The sequence below is a fragment of the Heterocephalus glaber genome, unplaced genomic scaffold (genome assembly GCF_053883595.1).
Source record: "Heterocephalus glaber isolate CG9 unplaced genomic scaffold, H.glaber_assembly_v1.0 deba00000621, whole genome shotgun sequence".
NCBI classification, from domain to species: Eukaryota; Metazoa; Chordata; class Mammalia; order Rodentia; family Bathyergidae; genus Heterocephalus; species Heterocephalus glaber.
The window spans coordinates 24577018-24603549 of record NW_028258153.1 but is presented as its reverse complement, the minus strand read 5'-3'; the positions used below and the strand labels follow the sequence as shown (position 1 = coordinate 24603549).

General features: G+C 42.4%; 2 protein-coding genes across 2 annotated transcripts in view; one reads left to right on the top strand and one right to left on the bottom strand.

Annotated features, from left to right (window-relative positions):
- Positions 1-4553, top strand: part of Mtpn (myotrophin) — a 111821-nt gene extending 107268 nt beyond the window's left edge. The window contains exon 4 of the mRNA XM_087205898.1: positions 3637-4553. Coding sequence (XP_087062024.1) covers positions 3637-3795 — 159 coding nt within the window. The 3' untranslated portion in view covers positions 3796-4553. The remainder of the gene's footprint in view (positions 1-3636) is intronic.
- Positions 1-26532, bottom strand: part of Stmp1 (short transmembrane mitochondrial protein 1) — a 201240-nt gene that overhangs the window by 39993 nt on the left and 134715 nt on the right. The gene's annotated exons all lie outside the window — the stretch shown is intronic.

The window sequence follows — 26532 nt, the reverse complement described above, 5'->3', positions numbered from 1 at the left end:
TTCATGAAAGGAGATTGTGAGATCCTGGCCCCTTCCTTCTCTTTTTGCTCCCTGGTCATGAGATGAGCTGTTTTGCTCTGCCACACACTTCCATCCTGATGTGCTGCCTCCCCAAAGGCCCCAAAGCAATGAGATCTACTGACTGTGGACTGAACCTTCAAAACTGTGAACCAAAATAAACCTTCTTTCTTTATAAGCTGGTTGCCTCTGGCATTTCATCACAGTGATGAAAAGCCAAGTAATATAGACTATGAAGAGCAGTGGTTCTTAAACCACTGGAAAGTTTGTTAAAACATAAATTTCTAGGACCCATCCTCAGTTCCCAGTTTAGCAGGTCTGAGTTGGGGCCACATAATTTGCATCACTAGCAAGTCTCCAGGTGATTCTGGGCTGAGGACCACACACTTTGCTAGAGTTATGCACTCTCTCTCCCTCTTGTGACCAGTGATAAACGTCTGAGGAACACCTAGCCCAGTCTGGGACCATGACATGTCACTGGCCTCTGCATTTAGATCACTATTGGTTGAAAATAAAGTTCCACATCACTTGCTCTCATGCTCTAACTACCTGAATCAAGTGGCTTCAACTTTTAAATTCTTTCAGGATTTAAATTAGCAAAGCAATAGGGCAATGTCTTAGGAATGTTCTCATCCCTGGGACACAATACCTGACACCCACAAGTTGAAGAAGGAAAGGTTTATTTTAGTTCATGGTTTGTAGAGGTTCGAGTCCATAGTCAGCTGGCTCCAAGGCAGGGGAGCATGGCAGAAAGCATGGCAAAGGAGAAACAGTCCACGGCATGGTAGACAGGAAACAGAGAGATCAAGGGAAGAAGGAAACAGATAAATCCTTCCAGGCCACATCCCCAGTGACCACCTCCTCTGACCAGGTTTCACCTCCCAACCTCACTTTAGCTATAAATGAGCATGATCAAAGATATTTTCACCAATACCAAGTACCTAACAGGATTTTTTTTAGTATAAAATGCAATAATACATGGAAAAATGCCTCAGTTGACCCTAAAGTACAACCTCTGCATATTGCTATAAGAAATGTTCTCATGTGGATATGAAGAGTTATGTCACAGGGGGAATAATAATGTGATAGAGATATTTAAAAGGATATACAAATATGGGAAAATCTGCAAAGTATACAAGAAAAAGGGAAATGGCAAAATAATACATTCTGAGATATTTAATTCTTTTTAATCCTCATAGATATGAGCACAAATACATTAGAAAGGGCCTGGTATAATCCATACCAAGGTAATAAGAATCATTATTTCTGAGGAGAGGCAGGCAAATGCATGGAAGGGAATCTCAGCTTGCCATACAGTTAGGTGCAGCTTTGGGCTGTTGCCTTAGCAACAAGTGCAGGCATTTCCAAGCCCAGGGAGGCCCTGATGTTCCCAGCAACCACCCTGGGGATCAGGTCATCCAACCTGGGTACAGAGTTTGACCAATGAAGGCAGGAGACAGGAGGAGGTGCTTCAACTGTGCCTGGTTCCCTAGAGATGTCCTGCAGGACCATCTGGATCCTTTATTTTTTGTGAACCTGAGGCTTACTAGGTAACTCCCACCTAACATTTAACCTTCCTTCCTCAGGTCCCTCCCTCAGTCTTGCTTCCCTAGGCTCCCACACCCCTACAGCCAGCATCAGCACAGTAGCTGTCCAATTTTTTCCAAGGACATGTTACCATACACACAGGTTCCCTTTTTATCAGTAATGTACAGTATTTAGATGATACTTCTGTAAGGATAAAACAAGATGGAGAAGAGAGAGGTGCTGGGTGCATTACCAAGATCAATATCAATATTGTGATTATTTAGGGTGTTTTGCTGGAAGGGTGATGAGGGAGAGCATACATCATTATTTTTCAGGTGTCCCCAAAGGCTTCTAGGAACCCAATCCTCCTACTGTATTTCCCTGAAAATAAGACCTAACTGGAAGATGAGTGCTGATTTTTACCACGGTGACGGCACGCATCAGGCAGATTATGCCTCACTACTCTCTTGCTAGGTGGCTGCTCTGTAAAGTATGGTGATTGGGATTGGCATGTTTGATCTCTGGTTTTCAAGGCTGATTATTTTTTGGTGAGGTCTTATTTCCAGGGAAACAGGATACGTCTACCACATGGCATGGCATGTTTTCATTTCCTTTCCTTGGGTCCCACACCTCTCAGAGTCACATCAGCGGAATCAGACCCTTGTAGGTTTTATCACCTGCTCCAAAACCTCAGAAGCAGCTACCCTGTCTCCTCATTCTTCCCCTCTGCTCCTGAAAATGTATGTGTAGCGTGTTGGGTGTGTGTGTGTGTGTGTGTGTTGGTAATATATCGATTTAACTGTGCTCAAAGAAACAGTCCCAAGGAGTGTTACCAGGATTCCCCTTCACTTAGCACGAAGCAGAGTCCTGAGCTTTTCCTGAGATGGGGCAAAGGATGGGAACAGAGAGGTAGAGAGTTCAGCAAGTCTAGCAGGGCCGTGGCCTCCCCACTCCTTCCCACAGCAAACACTCCAGAAGCGGAAGATGCTGAAGGTAATATGCAGAAGATGCTCCAGGTTATAAGAAAGTAAGGGGCAGTGATGAGAAGCAAATTTATAACTTAGTGGCTAAAAGATATTGTGTGTTGCAGAATCAGACTTCCCATGCAGAGTCCTGGCTGTTCTTTGCACTGACGGCTTCATGATGGCTCACGAGGGCGGGCAGGCTGGAGCCACAGGCTTGCCTCTCTCAAGTGTTCTGGGCACAGTTAGAGTGCAGCATTTTACCTTCAGGGACCTGCCTGTCCATGTTCTGTGAGTGATACAAAGGGGAGAGTAGAGTCTTTTGTAGGTATTGTTTGTGTTGACCCAGAAAATTGCCCTTTTTTCTGGCTTAGGAATTGTTGGAGACTAAACAGCCAAGGAGCTGTGAGAAACCGAGGCCTGGCTCTAATGTGAGAGAACACTGGGTCTCTCCTGGGCAAGAATCCTGAGTCAAACACCCTCCCACTGAACTGACTTCTAGGAGCTTCACTGAAAGATTCGTCAAAAGAGAAAGCTTAGCCAAAAGGAGTTTAAATAAGAAAGGCCTAGGATTGTTTCTTTGGTTTGATTTGATTTCGTTTAGTTTGGATGTTTTAAGGGTTTCTTTTTTTACTTTATGAAAACATGAAACAAAATTTCATGACAAAACAGTGAGAGAATAACAATAGTTAATACATTGTGTATCATTATCTTCAAAGTAGTTACTCAGAGTACAAGACACAGACAAAAAAGATTCTTACAAAAAAGAAACAAACAGATAATAACACAGAACTTTCTTTTCAACGAAGATAAACTAATAGTACAAATGAAACTAATCAGCATATATATTAAAATATTTTTGAAACAATTGAATACATGATTTGGGGGAGTATTTGAACTTCTCTGACTTCCTATTTATCTCTCTTCTATTTTGCTGTATACTGCAGGGATCCACACATACCTGTGTTTATAGCAGCATATGGTTTTTCTGGGCATGGTCAGACCTGTTCAAAAACTTAAGCTTAGAGACTGCTCTCTAGATGCCTCACAAATCCAATAATGTGGTATTTTGTAGCAATATTTCTGTAACTATGTTTGAGCATCTCACCTTCTTTGTGGGTTCTTTCAGGAGTTTGGAAAGTGCTCCACCAGAAAGCTACTCCATATCAATTCCAAGGTCATCCTTCTTCTGCCAACCTCTGCCTCCCTCGGCCCCGCCCTGCCCCAGTCACCTACAGCTGCACCTCATCCAGTCCCAGAGCCAATGATGCCTAAGGAAGGAAAATGATTCAGAAGAAGGAACCTGGGATAAGCTGTGTTGCTGCTGACATGAGCCTGCAGTGAATCCAGCACCTTCACACCTGCTAGGTCACGACCTTCTGTCTTCCCTGCCCCTAACGCTTCCTCTGGGGGACTGGGGCTGCAGTCCCCTCAGTCAGGAGCAGGGGGCTCACTTTCTAACTGATAGATTATCTAGAACCCAATACCCTGCCCATCCTCTTTGTAAGATCTGTCAATAGCAACACCATCCCCGCTCACTCACAGCTCAGAGGTCCTCAGTGTCACTGTACACAGGTACACCCGGAAGCTTGTGAAAAGTACTATCCCCACCTGTGGATTCAGATTTGACCACTCATCCCTTTTGACATCCCAGCTGGCTTTGCAGCTGTGCCAACCAACCCATGACATCGACAGTCCTTCCACATCCCTCCTATCACATTGAAAGCATCCTTTATTGCAGGACATGTGGTCTCTGGCAACCTACCAAGACTGTAAATTGTGCCAGACTTCCAATTGCAGTACAGATGAAGGCTTCTACATATATTGGGCTGTTAACAATTTTTATATATGATGGAATGAATAGTAGCTTTTAACAAAGGAGGAAATGCTCCCATCTTCATTTCACATCTACAATGTGAGTGAACCCGGAGGACATTATGCTAAGTGAAATAAATCAGGCACAGAAAAGACAGATCATGTATCTCACTGATATGCAGGATCTTATAAAAAATGTGAATAAATCAAAACAGAGAGTAAAATGGTAGTTACCAGGGGATGGGGGTGGGGAGAGGTAAGTCACAGAGTGACTTATTCAACATGGATTGCATATGTCTAGAAATCTAATGTACAGCATTACAACTATAGCAAATAGTTAACATGTAGTTAATAGTATTATTTTTGAGGGGTTTTTTTTTTGGTACTGGGGGTCAAACTCGGGACCTTGTGCTTGCGAGGCAGGTGGCGGAACCTCTGAGCTAAATCTCCAGCCCAATAATATTGTTTTATATGTGACATTTTACTAGGAGAATAGATTTTAGGTGCTCTTACCACTCACAGTATGGAAGGTATGGATCTGTGACTTCGTTAATTATCATTTCACTGCATTCAGATCTCACTGGTTGAATCAACCAATCAAAATATCGGTGTGTGGAGGGGGGTGTTCCAGAAAGTTTCAAAAAGCAAAACTGGAATTTCCCACACCAAGCCCTACACTGACCCCTCACCCATGAAAAAATGCATGTGCACACCCCGCCTCAGCCTCCTGCCATTTCACGGCCCCTCGGGCTTCCCAGGACTTGTTGTTTGAGCACTGTCTGCCTGTGTCTTGTTCGTCACTGTCACTGGGGTACAGTGGCTGAACGGGCACCATTCTTTTTCTTGTCATTCATTACTCCCTAAACATTACAGTATAGCAACTACTTACATCGCACTTGCATGATATCATGTATTCTAAGTCATCTAGAGCTGATCTGGAACATACAAGAGGATGTGCATAGATCACCTGCAAGCACTGTACCGTTTTGTGTGAGGGACTTGAGCCTCCAGAGATGTTGGTATCCTCAGAGGTCTTCGAGTCAGTCCCTGCCGACACTACCTGTAAAGTATCTCAAAGCATCGTGGTGTACAAGACAATAAAAATAAATTAATGGCTAAAAAGTCAACTATATCTGGCAGTGACAAAAGGCTCATGTAAGGGATATGCACTGTGAAAGAAAAATACATGGATACTTCAAGCCTGAGGAATATTTAATGAACTACAGTCTCACAGAAATAGGCAAATTAGCATAAGAGGCAAAATAGAATCCAATTTTTTTGTATCTGTTTCATTTGGTCTATCTCCATCCTCTTCATGCTGCAGCAGAAAATATTTCAATGTTTAAGTTTAGAAGGAAGTTTCACCCCTGGCTTTATATAGCAGGCTGCGCTGCAGGCAGAGCCTGAACCCCGTCTTGTGGGCAGAGAGCCCGCTGCACCGCAGCCTCTGCGTGCTGGGCGGATCCTGACAGCCAGGGCTGCAATGGCCCAGCTCCATTTCCTCTCCGAGGAGGCGTCCAGGCCTCACCTCCGCCTGGCCTCTTCCCGCCCCTCGTTCCCTGCTGGGCTCCCTTCCTGAGTCTGTCACCTTGATTCACAAGACCTAACACTGGGACCCATATTAGCACGAGAGCATGACAGCAAGCAATACGGTCTGTGGGAAAAGCCTTCCGCTTTCTCCTTTCTCTGCAATTATCACTCAACTGCTTCAGTAAACAACAAAAGTGTTCCACACACACATCATGACCACTTACAACATTAACATAGTCCAGAGGTCAGGAAGGCAAACACAGGTTGGTTTGAGTTTTTGAAATGATTTGCTCTCCCCGGTCAAACTTCCCCTAACCCTTTCTTTCCTGGGCAAAACTGAAGACAAGGGGCCAGGCAGATGTCAAGCTAGCATCTCCTACCCACACAGGAAAAGATGTTAGAGAGACAAAATGAGGAAAAGGCAATGCTGTGTGAGGCCTCTGTCTGGGCGAGGAGGGTGTGGAGTTGCACTTCCCATTGAAGATCTCCAGGAACTCAGCTTCAGGACCTTCCTGGGCCTCTGCCATTTTGATCCGTCCTCCCCGGCCATAAGGCTTATGGATTCTATCTGAATCCAGGCCAAGTGCCAAATAAAGAGTCCTTGATGAATAGCTTCTTGTTCATCTCTTCAGATTATAGTCTTGATTTTGATTAGCCACCCTACTAAGTGGACATAAGTTCTTAGCACAACCAGGGCAGAATAAGAACAGTCAGACCCAACAGGCTGGAGCTGACAGAACCCTTTCAGACCACAGGCCACCATTCCTCACTCCAGGGGCTCATGAGCACTGTACCCTTTGTGGATAGGGCTATAGAGCTGATCATACCCTGGAATCCCTCAATGTCAGGAAACATAGCTTCTAGGCCAATGCTCTCTGCTAATGGGCAGCCGCTCCAGATGAAAAGACATTCTCCATGATCTTGAAATGTGTCCTAAAAGAAGTCATGAGGATCAGTCATGAATGAGCAGATTTTGTGGGCTAGACAATTTCCATAGCTAACACAAAGTTTATAGGTCTGAAAAATTCGAATGGCCATGACACTAGAAAAGTAGCACATATCTGAGAAATGTCCCAGCTGATCTTTCCAAATTCAAATTTAAGAACTATGCTAGTCAAAGAAACTATAGCTCAAGACTGGGTTCAATATCCTGGCAACCAGTTTGCAATTCCTGGACCAAAAGAACAAATAAAACAGGAGAAAAGAATAAATAAGAACCAAGTATTTTGTTCTACACTGGCACCACACACTCGGATGTAAAGTGTCATCCAGACCATGAAAAATGATCCGCATATTTTCAAGATGTTTCTCTAGGAATCAGCATGGGCTCCACCCTCTACCCTCATCTCCTTTGAGGTCAGCAAACCCTTGTGAAACATGTAGCTAACTTTAGAAATGAATTGTGGCTGTGGACAGGAGGGGCTTCTTCTATTGAAACTAATTGGATTGGACATTTTGTTTAATCCATGGACTTGGTGTTATTAGCTTGGTGTTGTAACAGCAGCATGGACCAGCCTGGTTGTAATGACTTAGATCTAAAATGTCCACCAAAACCTCATGTGTATGGAAGGTGATTGGATTGTGGGGTGCTATGCTCATCCACTGATGAGTTCAGTAGCTGAATGTGCTGTTTGGAGTTGAGGCCTGGTTGGAGGTGGTCACTGCGGTATGGCTGGAAGAGTGTACTCTTGTCTTCACTCTGCTCCCTGGTTACCATGAGTTGAGCCACTTTCCTCCACTACCCCCTTTTGCCATGATGTTTCTGCCTTGAAAACAGCTGACCATGATTTCAATTCTCTGAAAACCACGAGCCAAAATAAACCTCTTCCTCCTTTACACTGTGGGTGTCAGGGGTTGGTCAGAGAGAAGGGAAAGTGAGTGATATACCAGTCCTCGGCTATTCTGACCTCCTGCCTGGCAAAGATGGGAATGAGGAGACACATCATTATTTCTCTAGTGGTCTTTCATGTCTATGCCAACTGAAAGTGCCATGAAGAGGCCAACCCATCTCTCACCCTATCATTACTCTTCCCTCTGAGACATGGGCACAGCAAGAGGAGACAGCTCAGGGGTCACTTGCATCAAGACAGATTAGAAGTAGATGGCTCTCAGCACAGGTGCACACAGCTAAAAAGATTCCCACAGCTGCTCCCAACAAAGATGCTGTTGGTCCTTAGAGATGCTGGCTTCCAAGTGCACAGGTGGGAGAAGGGGCTACAGTGGCATGGGGCAGAGCCAGGGAAGGAAGGGAGACTTGGGTCATGCATGAGTTCCATACAGCCTGGTCCAGTAAAGGTCCAGATCGAGGCAGGTTGTGAGGATTTGGGGTCTAAGTAAATAAGAGATTATAGTTCACTGGCTTCATAATATTTTCTTCCCCAAAGATGATGTCAATCAAAGGCACCTGTTCACTTCTTTTTTCTTATATTTTCCAACAGCAAAATATCTCCAAGAATATGGGAACAGGAAGGTGAATAGTTCCCTTGAATGTACATTTTGAGATTCAGTGTGAAACTGTACTGAAAATGCTGGGAAACTGACAGGCACTATGAAGGGAGGGAAGGCAGATGAAGTCAGGTGACAGAAAACTTCAGCCAGGAGCCTTCCTGGTGCCTCCCTCATGACCACCCTGCAGCCCTGGCTCATGGAACTCTGGTGGGCCTTGCAGGGGAGCTGCATCCTGACACCCACCCATCCCTCTGTGTCCCTTGGCCACAGCAGACCAGACCCTGGCAGACACTCAGTATCCATCTGGTCCCTGGGATGTTGGTTCCCTGGCTGAGAGCCTGCACTGTTCCCCAGGCCACCCCTCCATGGCCACAGTGGGAGCCACCACCTCTGAGGTGACTCACCCAAGACACCAATACTGAATATTACTCCAAGGGTTTTGGCCTACAAAGATTTTATCCCAGAAAAATGAGGCTGTGGTTCATAAATGTGTATTGAGACTATTGGGAGAAATGTCAGACTTGATAAGAAACTGAAATGATTAGAAGGCATCAGCTATCAAGGAACCAGAGAGGAGATAAGGAACTACTTGATCAGATAAAGGGGGAGGCTGCTAAGATAAAGGTTAGACAAGAAGAGCTACCGGAACCCAGAAATACTGATCAGTCAAACTCTAAGCTTCCCAGTACTTTCCTGGTCTAAAAGCCAGAACCAGGTGTGGTGGGCATAGCTGTAAACCCAGCACTCAGGATGCTGAGGCAGGAGGATCACCATGCATCGAGGTCAACCTGGGCTTCATTGTGAGTTCAAGGCTAGTCTGAACTACATAGTGAGACCCTGTCTCAAAAAAACCAAAAAAAAGTAAATATATACATATAAAAAGGACATGATTCTATTTCCATGCCCTCTCTGATGACACAGTAACAGGAAACTCACTAATAAAATGCCTCGGAGTCAGTCTACCTTCTTCACTGACATAGCTCCATCACCAACAGGAAAAATCTCCGACTCAATCTTGGTCAACCTAAAACCCATGATCAGTGATCAGTGGCTGGTCCTTACACCCAAGGATGGCGTGTAATTTTTTCTTGTTTGGCATCACAGTGGGACAACAAGAAGATTTTGACCAATAAAAGGTTACACTATAAGACTGCAGCAAGGAGAACCAGAGCAGAGAGCTGAAGTCTCCCAACTCCCAAACCTATATGACTGGACTGATGGTACAAATCTAGATGAAGCAGGAATGCACCATCAGAAATGAGACTGGAAGTCCCCACCCACCATATGTTCAAGTGTGTTCAAGCTCATTAGTGCTTATGAGTCAGATACCCCATACTTTACCATAATTCATCACAACTCGAGACTCTTGAACCACCTAAGTAGTATTCTGTGTTCTGGTCTCAAGCTCACCAAGCAATCTACTGATAACATTTAGCTTGAAAATTGTTCTACAGGAAGACGCAGGTGTATTTTATCTGCAGAACAATCATGTTTTTCAGTGGATTTGATACACAAGCCTGATGGATTAGAGCAAATCTTTATCAAATATTAGATCTGCTCTCATGGCACATAAGGCTGAAGGCAGGTTATTAATGCTGATGTCACACGTCAGGTAGCTTCTGAGCACACCCCACTGCAGACCGTCAGTTCACACATATAACTTCTACTTGAACTGCTTATTTTCCAGGAGTGTGTTAGGCATGGGGCTGCTCTCAGCCTTAACTCTCAAAACCAAGGATGTGATTTGCAAGATGGCAGCCTATGGGTGATCCTCTGTCTTTGATCAGTCACTTGGTCTCTGCAGGGATTAAACCTGCAACATAGGCTCCTGGGCACCCCGTTCTGGTCAGCTGAGTGGGAAAACTCAAGTGGAGGCACCTAAAACATTCTTACTTTCCAAACATCTCATATAAGGTGGGATCCCCAGAGAGACAATGATGGCATCCAAAGTTAAGAGAAGGGTTATCAGCCTCTCTTCCACTCTCACCAGGTTCTCACCTTGATGGAAGCTTTTCAAGCATGCAGCAAGTGCTTTCTTTTAGCCTTCTGCTCTTGTCAGTATTCCCAGAGCCTAGATAGCACAGGGGCTCAGTAAGTCTCCTAGACTGAGTGGACGGATGGATAAATACAGTGTTTTTCTACCTTTCCTCTCTCCCCACATCTTTCACAAGAACAACATGTCCTGACAGGCAACATCTCCTATTGCACAAAATGAGTCTCAGTAGTATGGAAGGGTGAGAGAGGCTTACTTGGCAATCAAAACATCTCAGATCTTATGTTCAGTAACACATACACACACACACACACACACACACACACACACACACACGAGAGCGGCCCCCAGTGCTGAGGAGGAGCCTTCCAGGTTACCTTACCATCACCCCCAGCATGAAGGAGGTGACCCATGTTGGTGCCAGCACCATGCAGACACCCTGCATACCCTTGTTGAAATAAGACAAGTAAACAAGTCTCAAAACCAGATTTCCAGATCACCTGAAGCAACCCCAAAGGGAAACGAGATGGAACAATCTGATACGCAACCACCTGGACTCCCTGAACTGGCAATGAAAGGATATCTGGAAAAAATGAAATCAGAAATAATTTCTCAGATAACAGCAGAGATTGTACACATAGTGCAAGACATGATTAATAAATCTAGAGGGGACAGAGATAAAAAAAAAATAGAGGAGCTGAGGAACATGATGGAATCCCAACATAGGAAACAAATGGAATCCATAAAACAGATGCAAACAGGTTTCCAGGAGATTAAAATTCCATTGAAAGTTTACACAGCAGAATGACCCAATGTGAGGACAGAATTTCAGATACAGAAGATAAGATTGCAATTAGTGACCGGGAAAAGGAAAAATTCTTTAAAATAGGGACCACAAGAAATCAATCCAGCAGCTGCTAGGCAATGCAAAGAAGAATAACATAAGACTGATCAGAGTCGATGAAGAAACAGGAGAGAGAGCAGATGACATAAAAAAAACTGTTCACAGAAGTGATGGCAGAAAACTTTCCAAGCAGGAGAAAGGAACTTGACATGCAGAGAAGTGAGGCATATAGGACTCCAGCTAGCCTTGATCAAAAAAAAATTCTACACATAGGCATATAATAGTTAGGATTCCAGAAACCCAACAGAAGAACAAAATTCTACAAGTAGTCAGAGAAAAGAAACAAATAACATATAAAGGAAAGACCATCAGAATCACAGCAGACTTCTCAATGCAAACCCTCAAGGCAAAAAGAGCTTGGAGTGATGTATTTCAAGCCCTAAAGGAAAACAGCCTCCAACCCAGACTGATGTGCCCTGGAAAATTATCTTTCAGAATTGATAGAGAAATAAGATACTTTCACAACAAAGAGCACCTTAGGAACTTCATGAATACCAAACCAGCATTCCAAATAATTCTAGGCAATATCCTAGAAAAAGACAATGAAGGTCACAACTTCATGAGGCCCAACAGAGGGAAGCCACCAGGCAAGGTAAGACACTAAAGGGAAAGGGGGTAAAAGTAAGATATAAAAGAGCCAACAACAGTAAAATATTATGACAAGGATGAGTCAATATCTCTCAATTATAACTATCAATGTTAATGGCCTCAATTCACCAATCAAAAGAAATAGACTGGCAGAATGGATTAAGAAGCAAAATCCAGCAATATGTTGTATACAAGAAACACACCTAACTCAAAAAGAAACTCATAGACTGAAGGTAAAAGGATGAAAAACAGTTCTCCACGCCACAGGAACCCAGAAAAAAGCAGGCATAGCAATCTTATTTGCAGACAAAGCAGATTTCAAAGCAAAACTAATTAAGACAGACAAAGATGATCACTACATTCTTCTGAAGGGAACAATTCAAGAGGAAGAGATGACAACCCTAAATATATATGCACCAAATACAAATGCCCCCAACTATACAAAACAAATATCAATGGACATGAAAAACCAAATAAGCACTAATACAATTGTAGTGGGGGACCTCAATACCCCACTATCACAAACAGACAGATCATCTAGAAAAAAAATTAACAACAAAATTGTAGAACTGAACCAAGCTATTGAACAAATGGACTTAATAGATGTTTACAGAGTGTTCCACCCCACAAAATCAGAATACACATTCTTTTCAGCTCCTCACGGGTCATTCTCCAAAATAGACCACATGCTAGCTCATAGGACATGTCTAAGTAAATGTAAAAGAGTTGGAGTTACCACCTGTATATTATCAGACCATAGTACAATAAAATCGGAGATCACTAACATAAGAAGCCACAAAACTCCCACAAACACCTGGAAATTGAATAACACCCCCCTGAACAACCAATGGTCACAAAGAAAATTAAAGAAAAATTAGACAGTTTCTACAAAGTAAATGATGATGCCAGTACAACATACAGGAATCTATGGGACACAATGAAAGCAGTTCTACACAGGAAATTCATAGCAGTGAATGCCCACATTAGGAAAACAGAGAGAACTCAGATAAATAACCTAATGCAAAATCTCAAGTTCCTAGAATAAAAGGGCACAACAAACCCAAAGCTCATACAAGAGAGGAAATTATAAGGATCAGAGCAAAAATCAATGCAATGGAGGCTAAGAGAACGATACAGAAAATTAATGAATCAAAGAGTTGGTTTTTCAAAAGAATAAATAAAATCGATAAAACTTTAGCCAACCTTATCAAAAAAGGAAAGAAAAGGCTCAAATCCATGCAATTAAGAATGAAAAAGGTGAAGTCACAACAGAACAAGCAGAAATCCAGAGGATCATCAATACCTACTTTGAGAACCTGTACTCTAAGAAAATGGAAAACACAGAAGAAATGGACACATTCCTAGATACATATGAATTGCCAAAGTTAAATGAAGAAGGTATAGAAATTCTAAACACCCCAATTACAATGAGTGAAACTGAAAATGTAATAAAAAAATTTACCAACAAAGAAAAGCCCAAGTCCTGATGGCTTCACTGCTAAATTCTACAAGACATTTAAGAAGAACTATCACCATTACTCTTTAAACTCATCAAGGAAATTGAAAGGGAAGTAAGGCTTCCAAGTTCATTCCTGGAAGCAAGTGTTACTTTGATTCCAAAACCAGGGAAAGACCCAATCCAAAAAGAGAACTACAGGCCAATCACCCTAATGAACATAGATGCAAAAATCCTCAACAAGATACTGGCAAACAGAATACAGAAGGTCATCAAGAAGATCATACACCCTGACCAAGTCGGATTTATCCCAGGGATGCAAGGATGGTTCAAAATTCAAAAATCAATAAATGTAATGCACTATATTAACAGAGTCAAGGACAAAAAACATATGATCATCTCAATAGATGGAGAAAAGGCATCAGACAAAATCCAACACCCATTCATGATAAAAATGCTACAGAAAATTGGCATAGAAGGTCTTTATCTCAACCTGAGTAAGGCTATCTATGAAAAACCAACAGCCACCATCATACTAAAAGGTCAAAAACTGAAAACTTTCATGCTAAAATCAGGAACAAGACAAGGATGCCCACTATTACCACTCCTGTTCAATATAGTTCTGGAAACATTAGGCACAGCAATTAGAAAAAAGAAAGAAAGAACAGGAATAAAGATAGGAAAGAAAGAAATTAAACTGTCATTATTTGCTGATAATATGATACTTTACATAGAAGACCAAAAAAACTCGCCCAAAAGACTTCTAGACCTAATTGACAGATTCAGTAGAGTAGCTGGGTATAAGGTCAACACTCAAAAAACAATAGCCTTCTTATACACAAATAGCAGACCCAGTGAGAGAGAAATTAGGGAAGCAATTCCTTTTACAATAGCATCCAAAAAAATGAAACATTTGGAATCAATCTAACAAAGGAAGCAAAAGACCTCTAAACTGAAAACTACAGCACTCTAAAAATGGAGATCGAGGAGGATATAAGAAAATGGAAAGACATCCCTTGCTCCTGGGTAGGAAGAACCAATATAGTGAAAATGGCCATACTTCCAAAACTACTATATAGATTTAATGCAATGCTGATTGAAATTTCAACAATATACTTCACAGAACTACAGAAAACAATCCAAAAATTTATTTGGAACCAGAAGAGACCTAGAATAGCAAAAGTAATTCTAGGCAACAGAGACATAGCTGGGGGTATCACAACCCCCAAGTTGAAACTATATTACAAAGCTACTGTGATAAAATCAGTATGGTACTGGCAAAGAAACAGACCCGAGGATCAGTGAAATAGATTAGAAGATGTAGAAACAACTCCGGACATACTCAGCCACCTCATCTTTGACAAAGGAGATAACCACCCTCTTTGGAAGAAAGATAGCCTATTTAATAAGTGGTGTTGGAAAAATTGGATTTCAACCTGTCAACGATTAAAATTAGACCCATACCTATCATCATGCACTAAACTAAGATCAAAGTGGATTAAAGATCTAAATATTAAAACAGAAACACTAAACTTGCTGGAAGATAAGTTAGGTAGAACTCTTGAAGACATTGGCATACAAAAAGACTTTATGAATAAAACCTCAGTAGCATGGGAATTAGCACAAAGAATCAACACCTGGGATCTCATCTTATTAAAAAGTTTCTGCACTGCAAGAGAAACCACCAACAGAGCTAAGAGACAACCTACAATGTGGGAAAAAATTTTAGCAGCTGTACCTTAGACAAAGGACTACTATCTAGAATATATAAAGAACTGAAAAAAATCAGATCCCCCAAATTCAAAAACCCAATTCAAAAATGGGCATCTGAATTGAACAGACATTTCTCAGACAAAGAAGTAAACGCAGCAAATAAATATATGAAAAAATGTTCAACATCACTGGTCATTCAAGAGATGCAGATGAAAACAATACTGAGATTCCACCTCACCCCACAAAGAATGGCTGATATCAAGAAATCAACCAATAACAAATGCTGGCAGGGGTGTGGTGAGAAAGGAACCCTTCTCCATTGTTGGTGGGAGTGCAGACTGGTGCAACCACTGTGGAAATCAGTATGGAGATCCCTCGAAGAACTAGGGCTAGAGGTCCCATTTGACCCAGCTAGTCCCCTACTGGGTTTCTTCCCCAAGGAATTAAAAGAATCATACCACAGCAATATATGTGCATGTTTATAGCAGCACAGTTTGTAATAGCTAAAGCTTAGAAACACCCCAAGTGCCCATCAACTGGAAACTAGATAAAGAAGATGTGGGTTTTATAAAATGGAATACTACTCACATAAAGAATGAGAAACTGGAGATATTTATAGCTAAATGGATGCATATTGAGGCCATACTCATAAGTGAAATAAATAGAACATGTGCAAATACTGAATAGTTTCTCTAGTGTGAAAACTGAAAGTGTAAATAAAAATTAAGATGATTAAAATGAATAATTGATAATTTGAAATAGGAAGAAAAGGCCCGAAGGGGTAGGGGTGGTGGGAGGAGGAGGGGAAAGGAAAGGAGGGAAAGGAAAAATTATGAGAAAAGAAAAAAATGGAAACAAAGTCTATGTAAATAGGGAAGGGTGGAGGGGGTGAAGGGCGCACAGGTAATGGGGAAAAAATGAAAACCAAGATACATCATGTACAGGTACAAGCACCCAATGATAAATGTAAATGTATTGTTTACCTAAAATGTACCAATAAAAGAATTTAAGGAAAAAAATAAATGGTGCTGGAAAAATTGGGTTTCAACTTGCCAAAGATTACAACTAGACCAATATCTCTCACCATGCACTAAACTAAAATTGAAATGGATTAAAGATCTAAATATCAAAACAGAAATGCTGAACAGGCTGGAACAGAGGTTAGGTAGAACTCTTGAAGACATTGGTGTAGGAAAAGATTTTATGAACAAAACCACAGTTGCCCATGTACAAGGACAATCAACAAGTGGGATCTCTTCTTATTAAAAAGCTTCTCCACAGCAAGAGAAACCACCAACAGTGAGAAAAGACAACTCACAATGTGGGAAAAAATCTTCACCTGCTCTTCCTCAGACAAAGGTCTACTATCTCGAATCTATAAAGAACTGAAAAAGATCAGACCTCCCAAATTTAAAGACCCAATGTGAAAATGGGCATCTGAAATCAAAAGACATTTCTCAGACAAAGAAGTAGAAATAGCAAATAAGTACATGAAAAAATGTTCAACATCACTGGTCATTTGAGAAAAGCAGATGAAAACAATACTGAGATTCCACCTCACTCCAGAAAGAATGGCTGCTATCATGAAATCAACCAATAACAGTTGCTGGCGGGGGTGTGGGGAAAGAGGAACCCTATTCCACTGCTGGTGGGAGTGTAGACTGGTGCAACCACTGTGGAAATCAGTATAGAGATACCTGAAAGAAATAGGACTGGAAGTCTCATTTGACCCAGCAATTCCCCTCCTGGCTTTTTTCCCCCAAAGAATTAAAAGAATCATACCACAATGATATGTGCACCCATGTTCATAGCAGCACAATTTGTAATAGCTGAAACTTGGAAGCAGCCCAATTGCCCATCAGCTGGAGACTGGGTAAAGAAAATGTGTTTTTTTAATAAAATGGAGTACTACTCAGCCATAAAACGTGAGAAATGAGAGACATTTATAGCTAAATGGATGCACATTGAGGCAATACTCTTAAGTGAAATAAATAAGACATACATATGTAAATACTGAATAGTTTCTCTGGTGTGAGAAACTGAAAGTATAAATAAGGACTAAAATGGGCCAGGGATTTAGCTCAGTGGTTTTGTCTCCTGCTGCACAAGTGCAAGGACCGAGTTCAATCCCTGGTACCAAAAAATAAAAAAACAAACAATAAGGACTAAAATGTATAATAGGTAATGTGAAATAGGAAGAAAAGGGGCAAAAGGGAAGGAAGTGGGAGGGGTAGGGGAAAGGAAAGAAGGGAACGGAATTATTATGAGAAAATGGAAAAATAGGAACAAAATCTTTGTAAATAGGGAGGAATGGAGGGGTTGAAGGGAGGGCTGGGCAAGGGTGAAAAATAAGAACCAAGAGAGATTATGTAAAAGGTGCAAATTTCCAATGATAAATGTCATTATATTGTATACCTAAAATGTACCAATTAATTTTTTTTTAATTTACTACATAAACAAAAAAATGCACATGTACACACTTGTACCCACACACATCAGGAGATCTTAAATGTCCATCCTGGCCCTTTAGAAGGAGAACAAAAGACAGTTCTTGCTGACTTCCAGTGTGGAGCATCTGGCCAACCTTAGACAAAGCCAGACAGAGCTCCAATGCCACAGGAGAGGGTGGCACCAACCAATAGGCTTGTAGCCTGAATGTAATAAAGAGGGAAAGAGAAACTCAGCTCACTGGTGCTGCTTCCTGCCTGCCCTGCCATGGACTGTTTCTCCTCTGTGCATGCCTTCTGCCATGCTGCTCTGCTTTGGAGCCAGCTGACCACAAACTGAAATCTCTACAAACTGGAGCTAAAATAAAGCTTTCCTCCTTTAATTTTCAGGTGTTCCAGTGACAAGAAAGTAACTAATATACCGCCTTTCTTATAAACAATGTAGGAGAACTGAGCCTGTGCCCTAACCTGTGATCTTCACTCCTCTGCCAAGTACATCAATTTATTGAACTAGGACATGAAAATGTTGCTACAGAAGAGTTTCTCTGTTTTTGTTCAATATTTTCATATATTATTTTAGTTTTTAATTTTTTTATTTTAATGCAATACAAGTAGATATTAATAAAGAAAATATAAAAGCTGTTCTATGAAAAAAATTTCATAACAAATTATTAGAGAATAACAATGATAAATACACAGAATATCATGATCTTAAAAGAATATATTTTCCTTTGAAAATCTATCTCCCAGCTCATTTCCTAATAATACTATACCTTTTATTCATAAAACATTTTAAGTATTGATAAAGTATCTCAAATTCTATATGATTTGAACAATTTCTTCCTATTTCACAATATTTATTATTCTTTTTGGTCTTTCTTTACAGAAGAGTTTCTTTACAGACACAGAAACTGAAGACACATACACATGGGGGTGGTGTATTTGTGTGCATGTGTGCCTGGGCAACCTCCCACTGCTTTCCTTACTGCATCAATCTATTAAATACACACTTGCCAAGAGCCTCCCTGCCCCTGACACCGACCTTCATTAGCATCTCCCCAGGCGCTGATGTTAAACACTTGCCATCAGGATAGTCACAGTGGTGCCACTGCACAGCCGGGGTCACAGCTTGACCTTTGAGGACACGTGTGACTGCTTGCTCACCATCTCTGCTGCCAGGCCCATGAGAGGCAAGGCTTCCTAAGATTCCTGCCTTATTCCACAGAAAGCCACCAAAAGCAAAGCTAAGAGGGAGCTGTTTTCAAGGACAATGAAACCCGTCTTTTATTTTTTTAAGAGAAAGAAATAAAATCACTTTGCAAAATGCTGCACAGATTGAGTCATAAAACATCAGAAGGAGAAAATCATCTGCTATTATCCCTGTGCTCAGTTGGAAGCCTTTTCAGTAAGGAGGCCCAGTGAAGGGAAGTAGAAGGCAGCAGCCTGAAGAACTCCATGCTCCCCAGAAAAACCTGGCCCCCTGTGACTATGGAATTGGACCTCCTTCTAGAGCAGAGGTTCTCAGGGACAGATCCCTAACCAGCCACAGCTATTTCCTGGGAGCTGGTTGGAAATGCAAATTCTCACATAACCGAGACACACACACACACACACACACAGGAGTGCACGCCAGCCCTACTGAACCGGGAATGGGGCAGTGGGCTCAGCAGTCTGGGTCTGATGCTGCCACTTGGTTGGGAACTGCTGAACTAGGGGAGGAGAAATGCCAGGTGTCCTGGCTGTCTGGAGCTGCCACATAGCTTCAAAATTGTGCCACCACCTAGCCAGAGCCTATGCCACCCATGCAGATTGTGACCAAGCCAGCAAGTGGAATTCCAACCTCCAAGGTCACCTTGGAAGGGAGTGTGTGGCTTTCCCACTGATGAACTGGATGTCTTGAAACTCAGTTTTCTATCCACTCTGCCTCTCACTCCCTTGCCAGGCAGGTACAAGGTCAAGCAAGCCCACAGGATCAAGGACAATCATAGGACTAAATTAAGCCAATCTTCATGATATGTCTAAAACTATGGCTCTTCATGGGGCCTTAAAAAATAACTTCTATTCCTTCTTGCTTCTTACATCTTCCCAAAGCCCAGGGCATTCTGACTCCATTCTTATGACACAGATAGGAAGCACAGGCCTCTCTGTAACTACCTAATCCTGTCCTGATAGGGACAGAATCTCCCCCTGGGCAAGAGAGCCCCAAATCATCATTTTGCCTAATCATCCATCCCCACTCACAGCTCAGAAACCACATGGGTAGCTCGTTACTGAAATGTTCAGTTTGACCCTGTTTAGCACAAAGACAAAGCCACACTGTAAAGCACCTATTTGGTGAGTCATTTGCGGGTACAGGCACCAGTGTCCCCAGGACTCCCTGCAACACAGCAGGAGGAGAGTCCTTCTCCAAGAAGCATTTGCCTATTTTGTCTTTAAGGGATAGGAGGGACATTTTGACTGCAGAGTTCCACATTTAAATGCACGTTCCCAATACCCCACTCTGAGTTCAACCTTCAGGGAGCCAAGGCACAGAATTACTCCGACAGCAGCTAACAACCAAGTTCGGTTTGTGTCTGGGATTTGACGAAGTCAGTGAGATGGGTTTTGTTTCTTGTGAGTGGCAGAGGGGAACTTAATTAGCAGGAGGGAGCAGGGGGGACAGAGATACAGCCTCTGCCGCCAGCTCTTTCCCCTGGCAACTGGACCCACTCATTTTTCTCAGCAAAGAAGAGCTAAGGCGGCTGCTCATTTGCCTAACTCAGAGTCCTCAGAATTCTCCAGACGCCAGTCAGCCAACCCCTCTTCACATGCAGAAGGCTGGAAGCAAATTATCCTTAATGAGCCTGGAAGGATCCTGTCTGGGCCCAACCTGTGCCCTGCCACAGAGTGCCCTTTCTTCTCTCCCAGAAGTTTCTCCTTTTGTGCCTTATTTAAAGGGCCTGAAAGGTAAACAGCTTTCAGACCACTTCTACCTCATATTCCAAGCTCATTAATGGAGAAAAAGAGGGACAGAAAAACTACCAAATGAAAAACACACTTTCCAAAAGCAAAGTAGGTATTCTTTTTATCTCCTGCCTATTTTCATATTCATATACTCTTGGCACCAGCGTCAAACAAACTGAAAAGAAAATAGAATCTCATTGGAAAGAATGTTTATCTGATAAATATTTATAAAACACAAACCTTAAGCCATGCATTTTGCTAGGTCCCAGAGTTACAGTGCATCATTGTATATCTTCTGCTGTTATAACAAAATACCTATGTGCTAGTAAGCTTCTCAGTGCTGTGACCAAATACCTGAGAAAACCTAAGGAGGAAAGGCTTATTTTGGCTTACGGTTTCAGGTGTTTCAGTTCAGGGATTACTGACTCCAGGGCAGAAACATCATGCCAGAAGGGCATAGTGACAGAAAGCTGCTCATCTCATGGAAATCAGGAAGCAGAGCAACAGTGAGAGAGCCAGAGCACAAGAGGAAGGAACCAGGGACCGGGCAGAGTCCCCAAGGTCTTTTGTCCAAGATCCATTCCCTTCAGCTGTCACCTAACAAAAATGCCATCAAAGTATAATCTCACCGGTGGATTATTTCACTGAAAAGCTAGTGCCTCGTGATCCAGTCACTTTCTAGAAAGCCCATCATCTGGCAACAACCCTTCAGCACATGAGTTTGAGGGGACATTTCAAATCTAAGCCATAACAGGCGGAGCCTTGGAGAAATTTATTTCTTACAGTTCTGGAGTCTAAGAAGTCCAAGGTCAAGGGGCTGCATCTAGCGGTCCCAGGAAATCCTGCAAATACTAAAATTCAAAGGTGCTTTTGTCCCTTATAAAAAGTAACACAGTATGTGCAAATCACCAACCCACATTCTCCTGTATACAGAAATTCTTTGTTTAACAACCTACCTGTTGAACAACTGTTCAGACTTAAGACCGAGATGTGCTGTTCAGATTTATGAACCACTGCACAGATTTACAACCCAGGTTTTTTTTTGTATAGTTCTGTACATCTTGTTTATAGAGCCTTAATGTCTTTTTCTGCACAGTACACCTTGTTTATGCAGTACTATAATTTTTGCTGACTATACTGTATTGTATAGTACTGTAGTTTTATGGTCTGTTACACATCATAGTACTGCATGTAAGAGTTATGCAAATGAAATGCAAACTCATCAAGTTGAAGTCTCCTTTGACCATTCTTTGTTCTGAATATTGTAGTACATATTATGTACAATTCCTCATTTAGTGACCAATTCATTTAACGACCTAGTCAGGAGAATGGAACTTGGTCATTAAATGAGGAATGTATGTACTTTCAATCATCTCTAAACTGCTTATAATATCTAAGACAATCCAAATGTTATATAAATAGTTGTCATATGCATTATTTAGAGAATAATGACAAGAAAAAATCTGTACAGATACAACATATTATCAAGTATTTTGATGCACAGTTGGTTGAATCCATGGATATGGAACCCAGAAGAAGGAGAACAGAATATATATACATGCATATACATATATATGTAATTAAAGTGCATATTAAATGGTAGGGAAGAACAGAGGGCAATAACAGAGCAGAAAGGAAGGGATAGTTCAGGGCAAACCTCGATCAGGAAGAGGCATATAAGGCAGCCCTGGAGTATAAACATGGCTCTCTCACTGACTCTCTGCTTCCTGAGTGCCATAAGGTGGGCAGCTTTCCCCCACCAGGCCCTTCTGCAATGATGTTTCTGCCTTGAAGTCAATCATACATGGACTGAAACACCTGAAACCATGAGCCAGACTAGGGAGGAAAAGTATCCCAAGAAAGAGAACAGTGTGTCAGAAGGCCAGATATGGGAAGTGCTGAAAGCTTTAAGGAATATAAAGAAGGCAGAGCAGCCCAAGTAACTAGATAAAGAGTAGAGTGGAACAAGATTAAATTAGAAAGGGAGATGGGGGCTTCATCGGGCAGGGTCTTGCTGGCCATGCAGAAATAAGAAAACACAAGGGATTTGAGACATCTGGGTGATATAGGGGAGGCTGGGTGTTGAAATGGTGATGACACAAGGTTTCTTACCTGAACAGTGGGGAGAGCGATGGTCCAAATAGAATCCTCACTGAGCTCTCTGACGAGAGAGGCCACGCCAGTTGAGAACAGACCCAGGTTCAGAAGTGCAGAGGGTTCTCTGAACATGCCAGTGTGGAGTCAGTGTGCTGATGGCCAACACATCACTGCCAACTGTTCCTTCCTCACTGACCAAAGCTTGACAGGAAACCAACACCCAGGTATTCAGCAATTCTGTCAGAACAAAACCAACTTCCCCTTTCAGGCTTTGGAGTTGAAACAACCAGAAACATGTCAAAGAATACAATTCAGTGAAAGGGCTTCCCACTTTTCATCACAGGGTACTTTCCTGACCTAGGGGCAGGTTTCTACACAGAGTTTGTTAATTAAGAAAATGAGATCTAGGGGCCAGGGATTTAGGTCAGTCGTTCCTCCGCCTGCCCCTCAAGCACAAGGACACAAGTTTGATCCCTGGTACCAAAAAAAAAAAAAAAAAAAGGAAGAAAATGAGATCTGAAGCCTTCAAGACCCTAATAATTCCAGATATGAGGCTCCCACCCTCCTATCTCTACTCTCACTTTGACTATGAGCAAACTCTTCTCCCCTTCCCTGAAGTGCCTGATTCCTTACCTTGGACATAATGATGAATATCTTGGCGCCCAACAAGAAATTCAAAATGATTTATATGAGGTCCAAGTAATAACATCAAGAATCTGTTGTGCCCAGATTTCGAGGTCCCCAAAGACCACCAAGGAGCCGATTCTGATGTAAATACACGAGGGTCATTTATTCGAGCTCGAGCAGGGACTCCCAACCGTCACCGCCCCAGCGGGTCAAGATTGAGAGCCCTGACTCCAACTCAGCAGGGGTTTTTATAGTAGTTACAGCAAGGTTCTAGATTGGCAATTAAACCTGATTGGTTGTGCCTTGCGCACCCAAGCTGCAAACAGTTACACCTGGGACATTGGGGTAGCTGTTGCCAGGGGATGGCTGAACACTTATCACAAGCAGGTGGGCAAAGTACATCTTGTGGTTTTAGGTCTCACAAATCTAGCTAGGCTTTGATGCTTCCCTTCTAGCAAGTATTTTAACTTTTTATTGAACTTGTCTATGTGCTCTCTTCTATGAGTTGCATTGAAGGCAAGATCATGAGGGCTTCTAAGACCTCAAGCAAGGGGCTTAAACAATTTCTGATGAAAACAATCATGTCACACATCTCCAAAGCCACTGGCAAGTGAAATATTTAATTTAGACCTACATTAGAAGTAAATTTCATGGACACAATGTAGGATCCCCACACTGTCATTCAACCAAGACAAAAGAGTATGTCCTTTTCACAACTTCCTGACAAACGCACTGGATGTGAAATCTCTAAACCAAAGAGAAGCAGTAAGGATGGTAGAGGAGAGGGTTCTGTGTTATGCTGAGTGGGTTCAAATCTCAGCACCATCACTTGCTAATTTTGTAAAGATGAGGACGTTACTTGAACTCTTTACATCTGGTTTCCTTTCCTCTAATGTGGAAATCATGATCCAGGCATGATGGCACAAGTCTGTAAGTCCCAGCTATTCAGGAGACTGAGGTGGGAAGATCACTTGAGCCCAGGAGTTAAAGACCAGGGCAACATAGTGAGACTCCCACCTCAAAAAACAGGGGGTGCTTAACGTGGAAATAAGTAAGGTTATTGTGAGGACTAAACCAAATAATATACGTAAACTACTTACAATGGTACTCAAAAGCTAATGATGAGGAGGAAGAGGACAATGGTGCTGGCAGTGGTGACAGGTAATGGAGACCTTGCTCATGGGGAGCTGAAACCACGCTGAGCTTCTCCCAGGGAGTTGCAGGCCTTCTGGGGGCTTTGAGCAGCTTCTGGATGAGGGAGGCCCAATAAGAATGGAATGGCATAGAGCATGATGGGACGGACGTAAGCCATGCTTCACAGAAGCCATCTAACCATATCTAGAACTCAAATTGGCCCCATACACATCACAGAGCACCAAGCTAGAGAAATCCTCACTGTTTCCTCCTTTCCTTGACTCCAGAAACAAATGGGGCCATGAAGCATGACACCTCTGCCAGTCCCTGCAGCCTGTCTTCCTTTCTTGGTGCCTATTCCTTTCTCCAGCTTGTCTCTTGGCATCCTGTAGATCCAGCTATAGAAGAAAATGTGTAGATGCTACTCTCAGTTCTCAAGATAATGGGGAAATGGCAAGTTTTATGTAAACCTACCAACTAAAAAACACCAATAAGATTTCTAGGTCTTTAAAACTACTTATGTGAGAGTGCAGACCAGGAGCAATAGGACCAAGCCTATTTCTCAGAAAATAAAGGGTGAAGAGACTGGAACACAAATTTGGAACCTGCATGGACTCTCACCAGGAATAGTCTCAGATCTTCTCCAGCAGACACATCAGCAGCGCAGAGAGCACTGGCAGGGCTGTCCATCCTGCATGGCCCTGCTACAACCACTTCCCTAGTCCTATCTCACCCACTTCTGGACTCCTGGGCCTTTGACTCCTTGCTTTGCCTCAGCTGTTGGGATACAAGAGCAAGAACACTGCATGAACCCTTTCAGCCCCCTTGCCTAGCATGATCATCATAGGTAGCACAGGCAGTGATGTTTGTAAAGCCAACAGGGCAAAATAAGCAAGACGAAATAGTAGCTACAATTGCATGCTGCTCACTTCATCATAACCTCTACACATCTCCAGCAATAAGAAGTTATGGGGTTAGAAAAACATGAGACATCAGAAGAAATGTTGAGTAATGTGGGACAGGAGGGATAAACCTAGACAAGCAGGCATTTGATTAACAGGCATCTTAGTTTTGGTTGTTGGTGATAATTGAAGCTGTAAAAGCAAGAGTTCAACAGCTTTTTTGTGCACTTTTGGCTTCCATTGTGATGATGTTTGTATTATTTAAGTATCACATGTTTTTATTGTGACAAATTACTCTGAACACAAATTAAAATAACGAATTTATTACCTCACAGTTTCTGAAAGTCCTAAGTCCAACATGGGTCTCACTGGACTAAAATCAGGGTGAAGGTGGCAGGCCACCTTCTTTACTGGCTCTGAGGAAGAATTCAATTCCAGACCCACTCAGGTTATTGGACAAATAAATGTGGCTCCCTGAAGTTCCAGGCCAGATGTCTCTGGCTGGAAGACAGAACTGCCTTGAGCTCTTTGAGACCTTGCTTGAGTTCATGCACGTGGGACCTACCTCTCAGAACCAGCAAAGTGCATCAAGTCCTTCTGATACACAGAATCTCTCTGGCATCGTCTCCTGCTGCATCTCTCCTTCCTCCTTCTTTGCATCTCTCTGATGTCTGCTTTTCAAGGCTGTGTTATCCAGTTGGGCCCATTTGATGTCTCATTATCATTTCCTCTGTAATCTTAATTATATCTAAAAAGTCCTCTTTGCCATGAATTCCAATCTGCGTCTATGGCTTGTACCTAGATGTCCCCCCAAAACCTCAAGCACTTAAAGGTGGGGCTTTTAAAAGATAGCTAGTTCTATCAGGGGATACTGGGATTAAGGGTGTGTGGTACTAAATTTGCCCACTGATTGGGAAGACCCACCCTGGGTGTAGGTGGCACCTCCCAAAAGGCAGGTAGCCTGGATAGAAGAAAAAGAAGAAAAAGAAAGCTACTTGCTGCTGCTGCCTCCTCCCTACCCTACCATGGACTGTTTCTACTCAATGACCCTCTGCCATACAGCCCTGCCTTGGAGCCAGCTGACTAGGCACTGAAACCTCTTCAAACTGAACTAAAATAACCCTTTTCTTCTTTAACTTTGGGCATTGGATATTTTGTCTCAGCAATGAGAAAAGTAACTAAGACACTATGCATTCACTAGGTATCAGGGTATGGACATCTTTGAATATCATTATTCAAGATATTATTCAGGGGCTAAATATCTTCCACCATCCATGATCCTCATCTTTTCAACAAGATCTAACAACCAAGAGTTAAAACCAGAGGGTTACGATTTAGAGACAGGTCCCTAGGCCCTGAGAAGAAAGAGCAAGAAGACCTCAGGGGGGCCCTTGTCAGAGAAATGGACCAGCAGGTAAGGAAACCAGT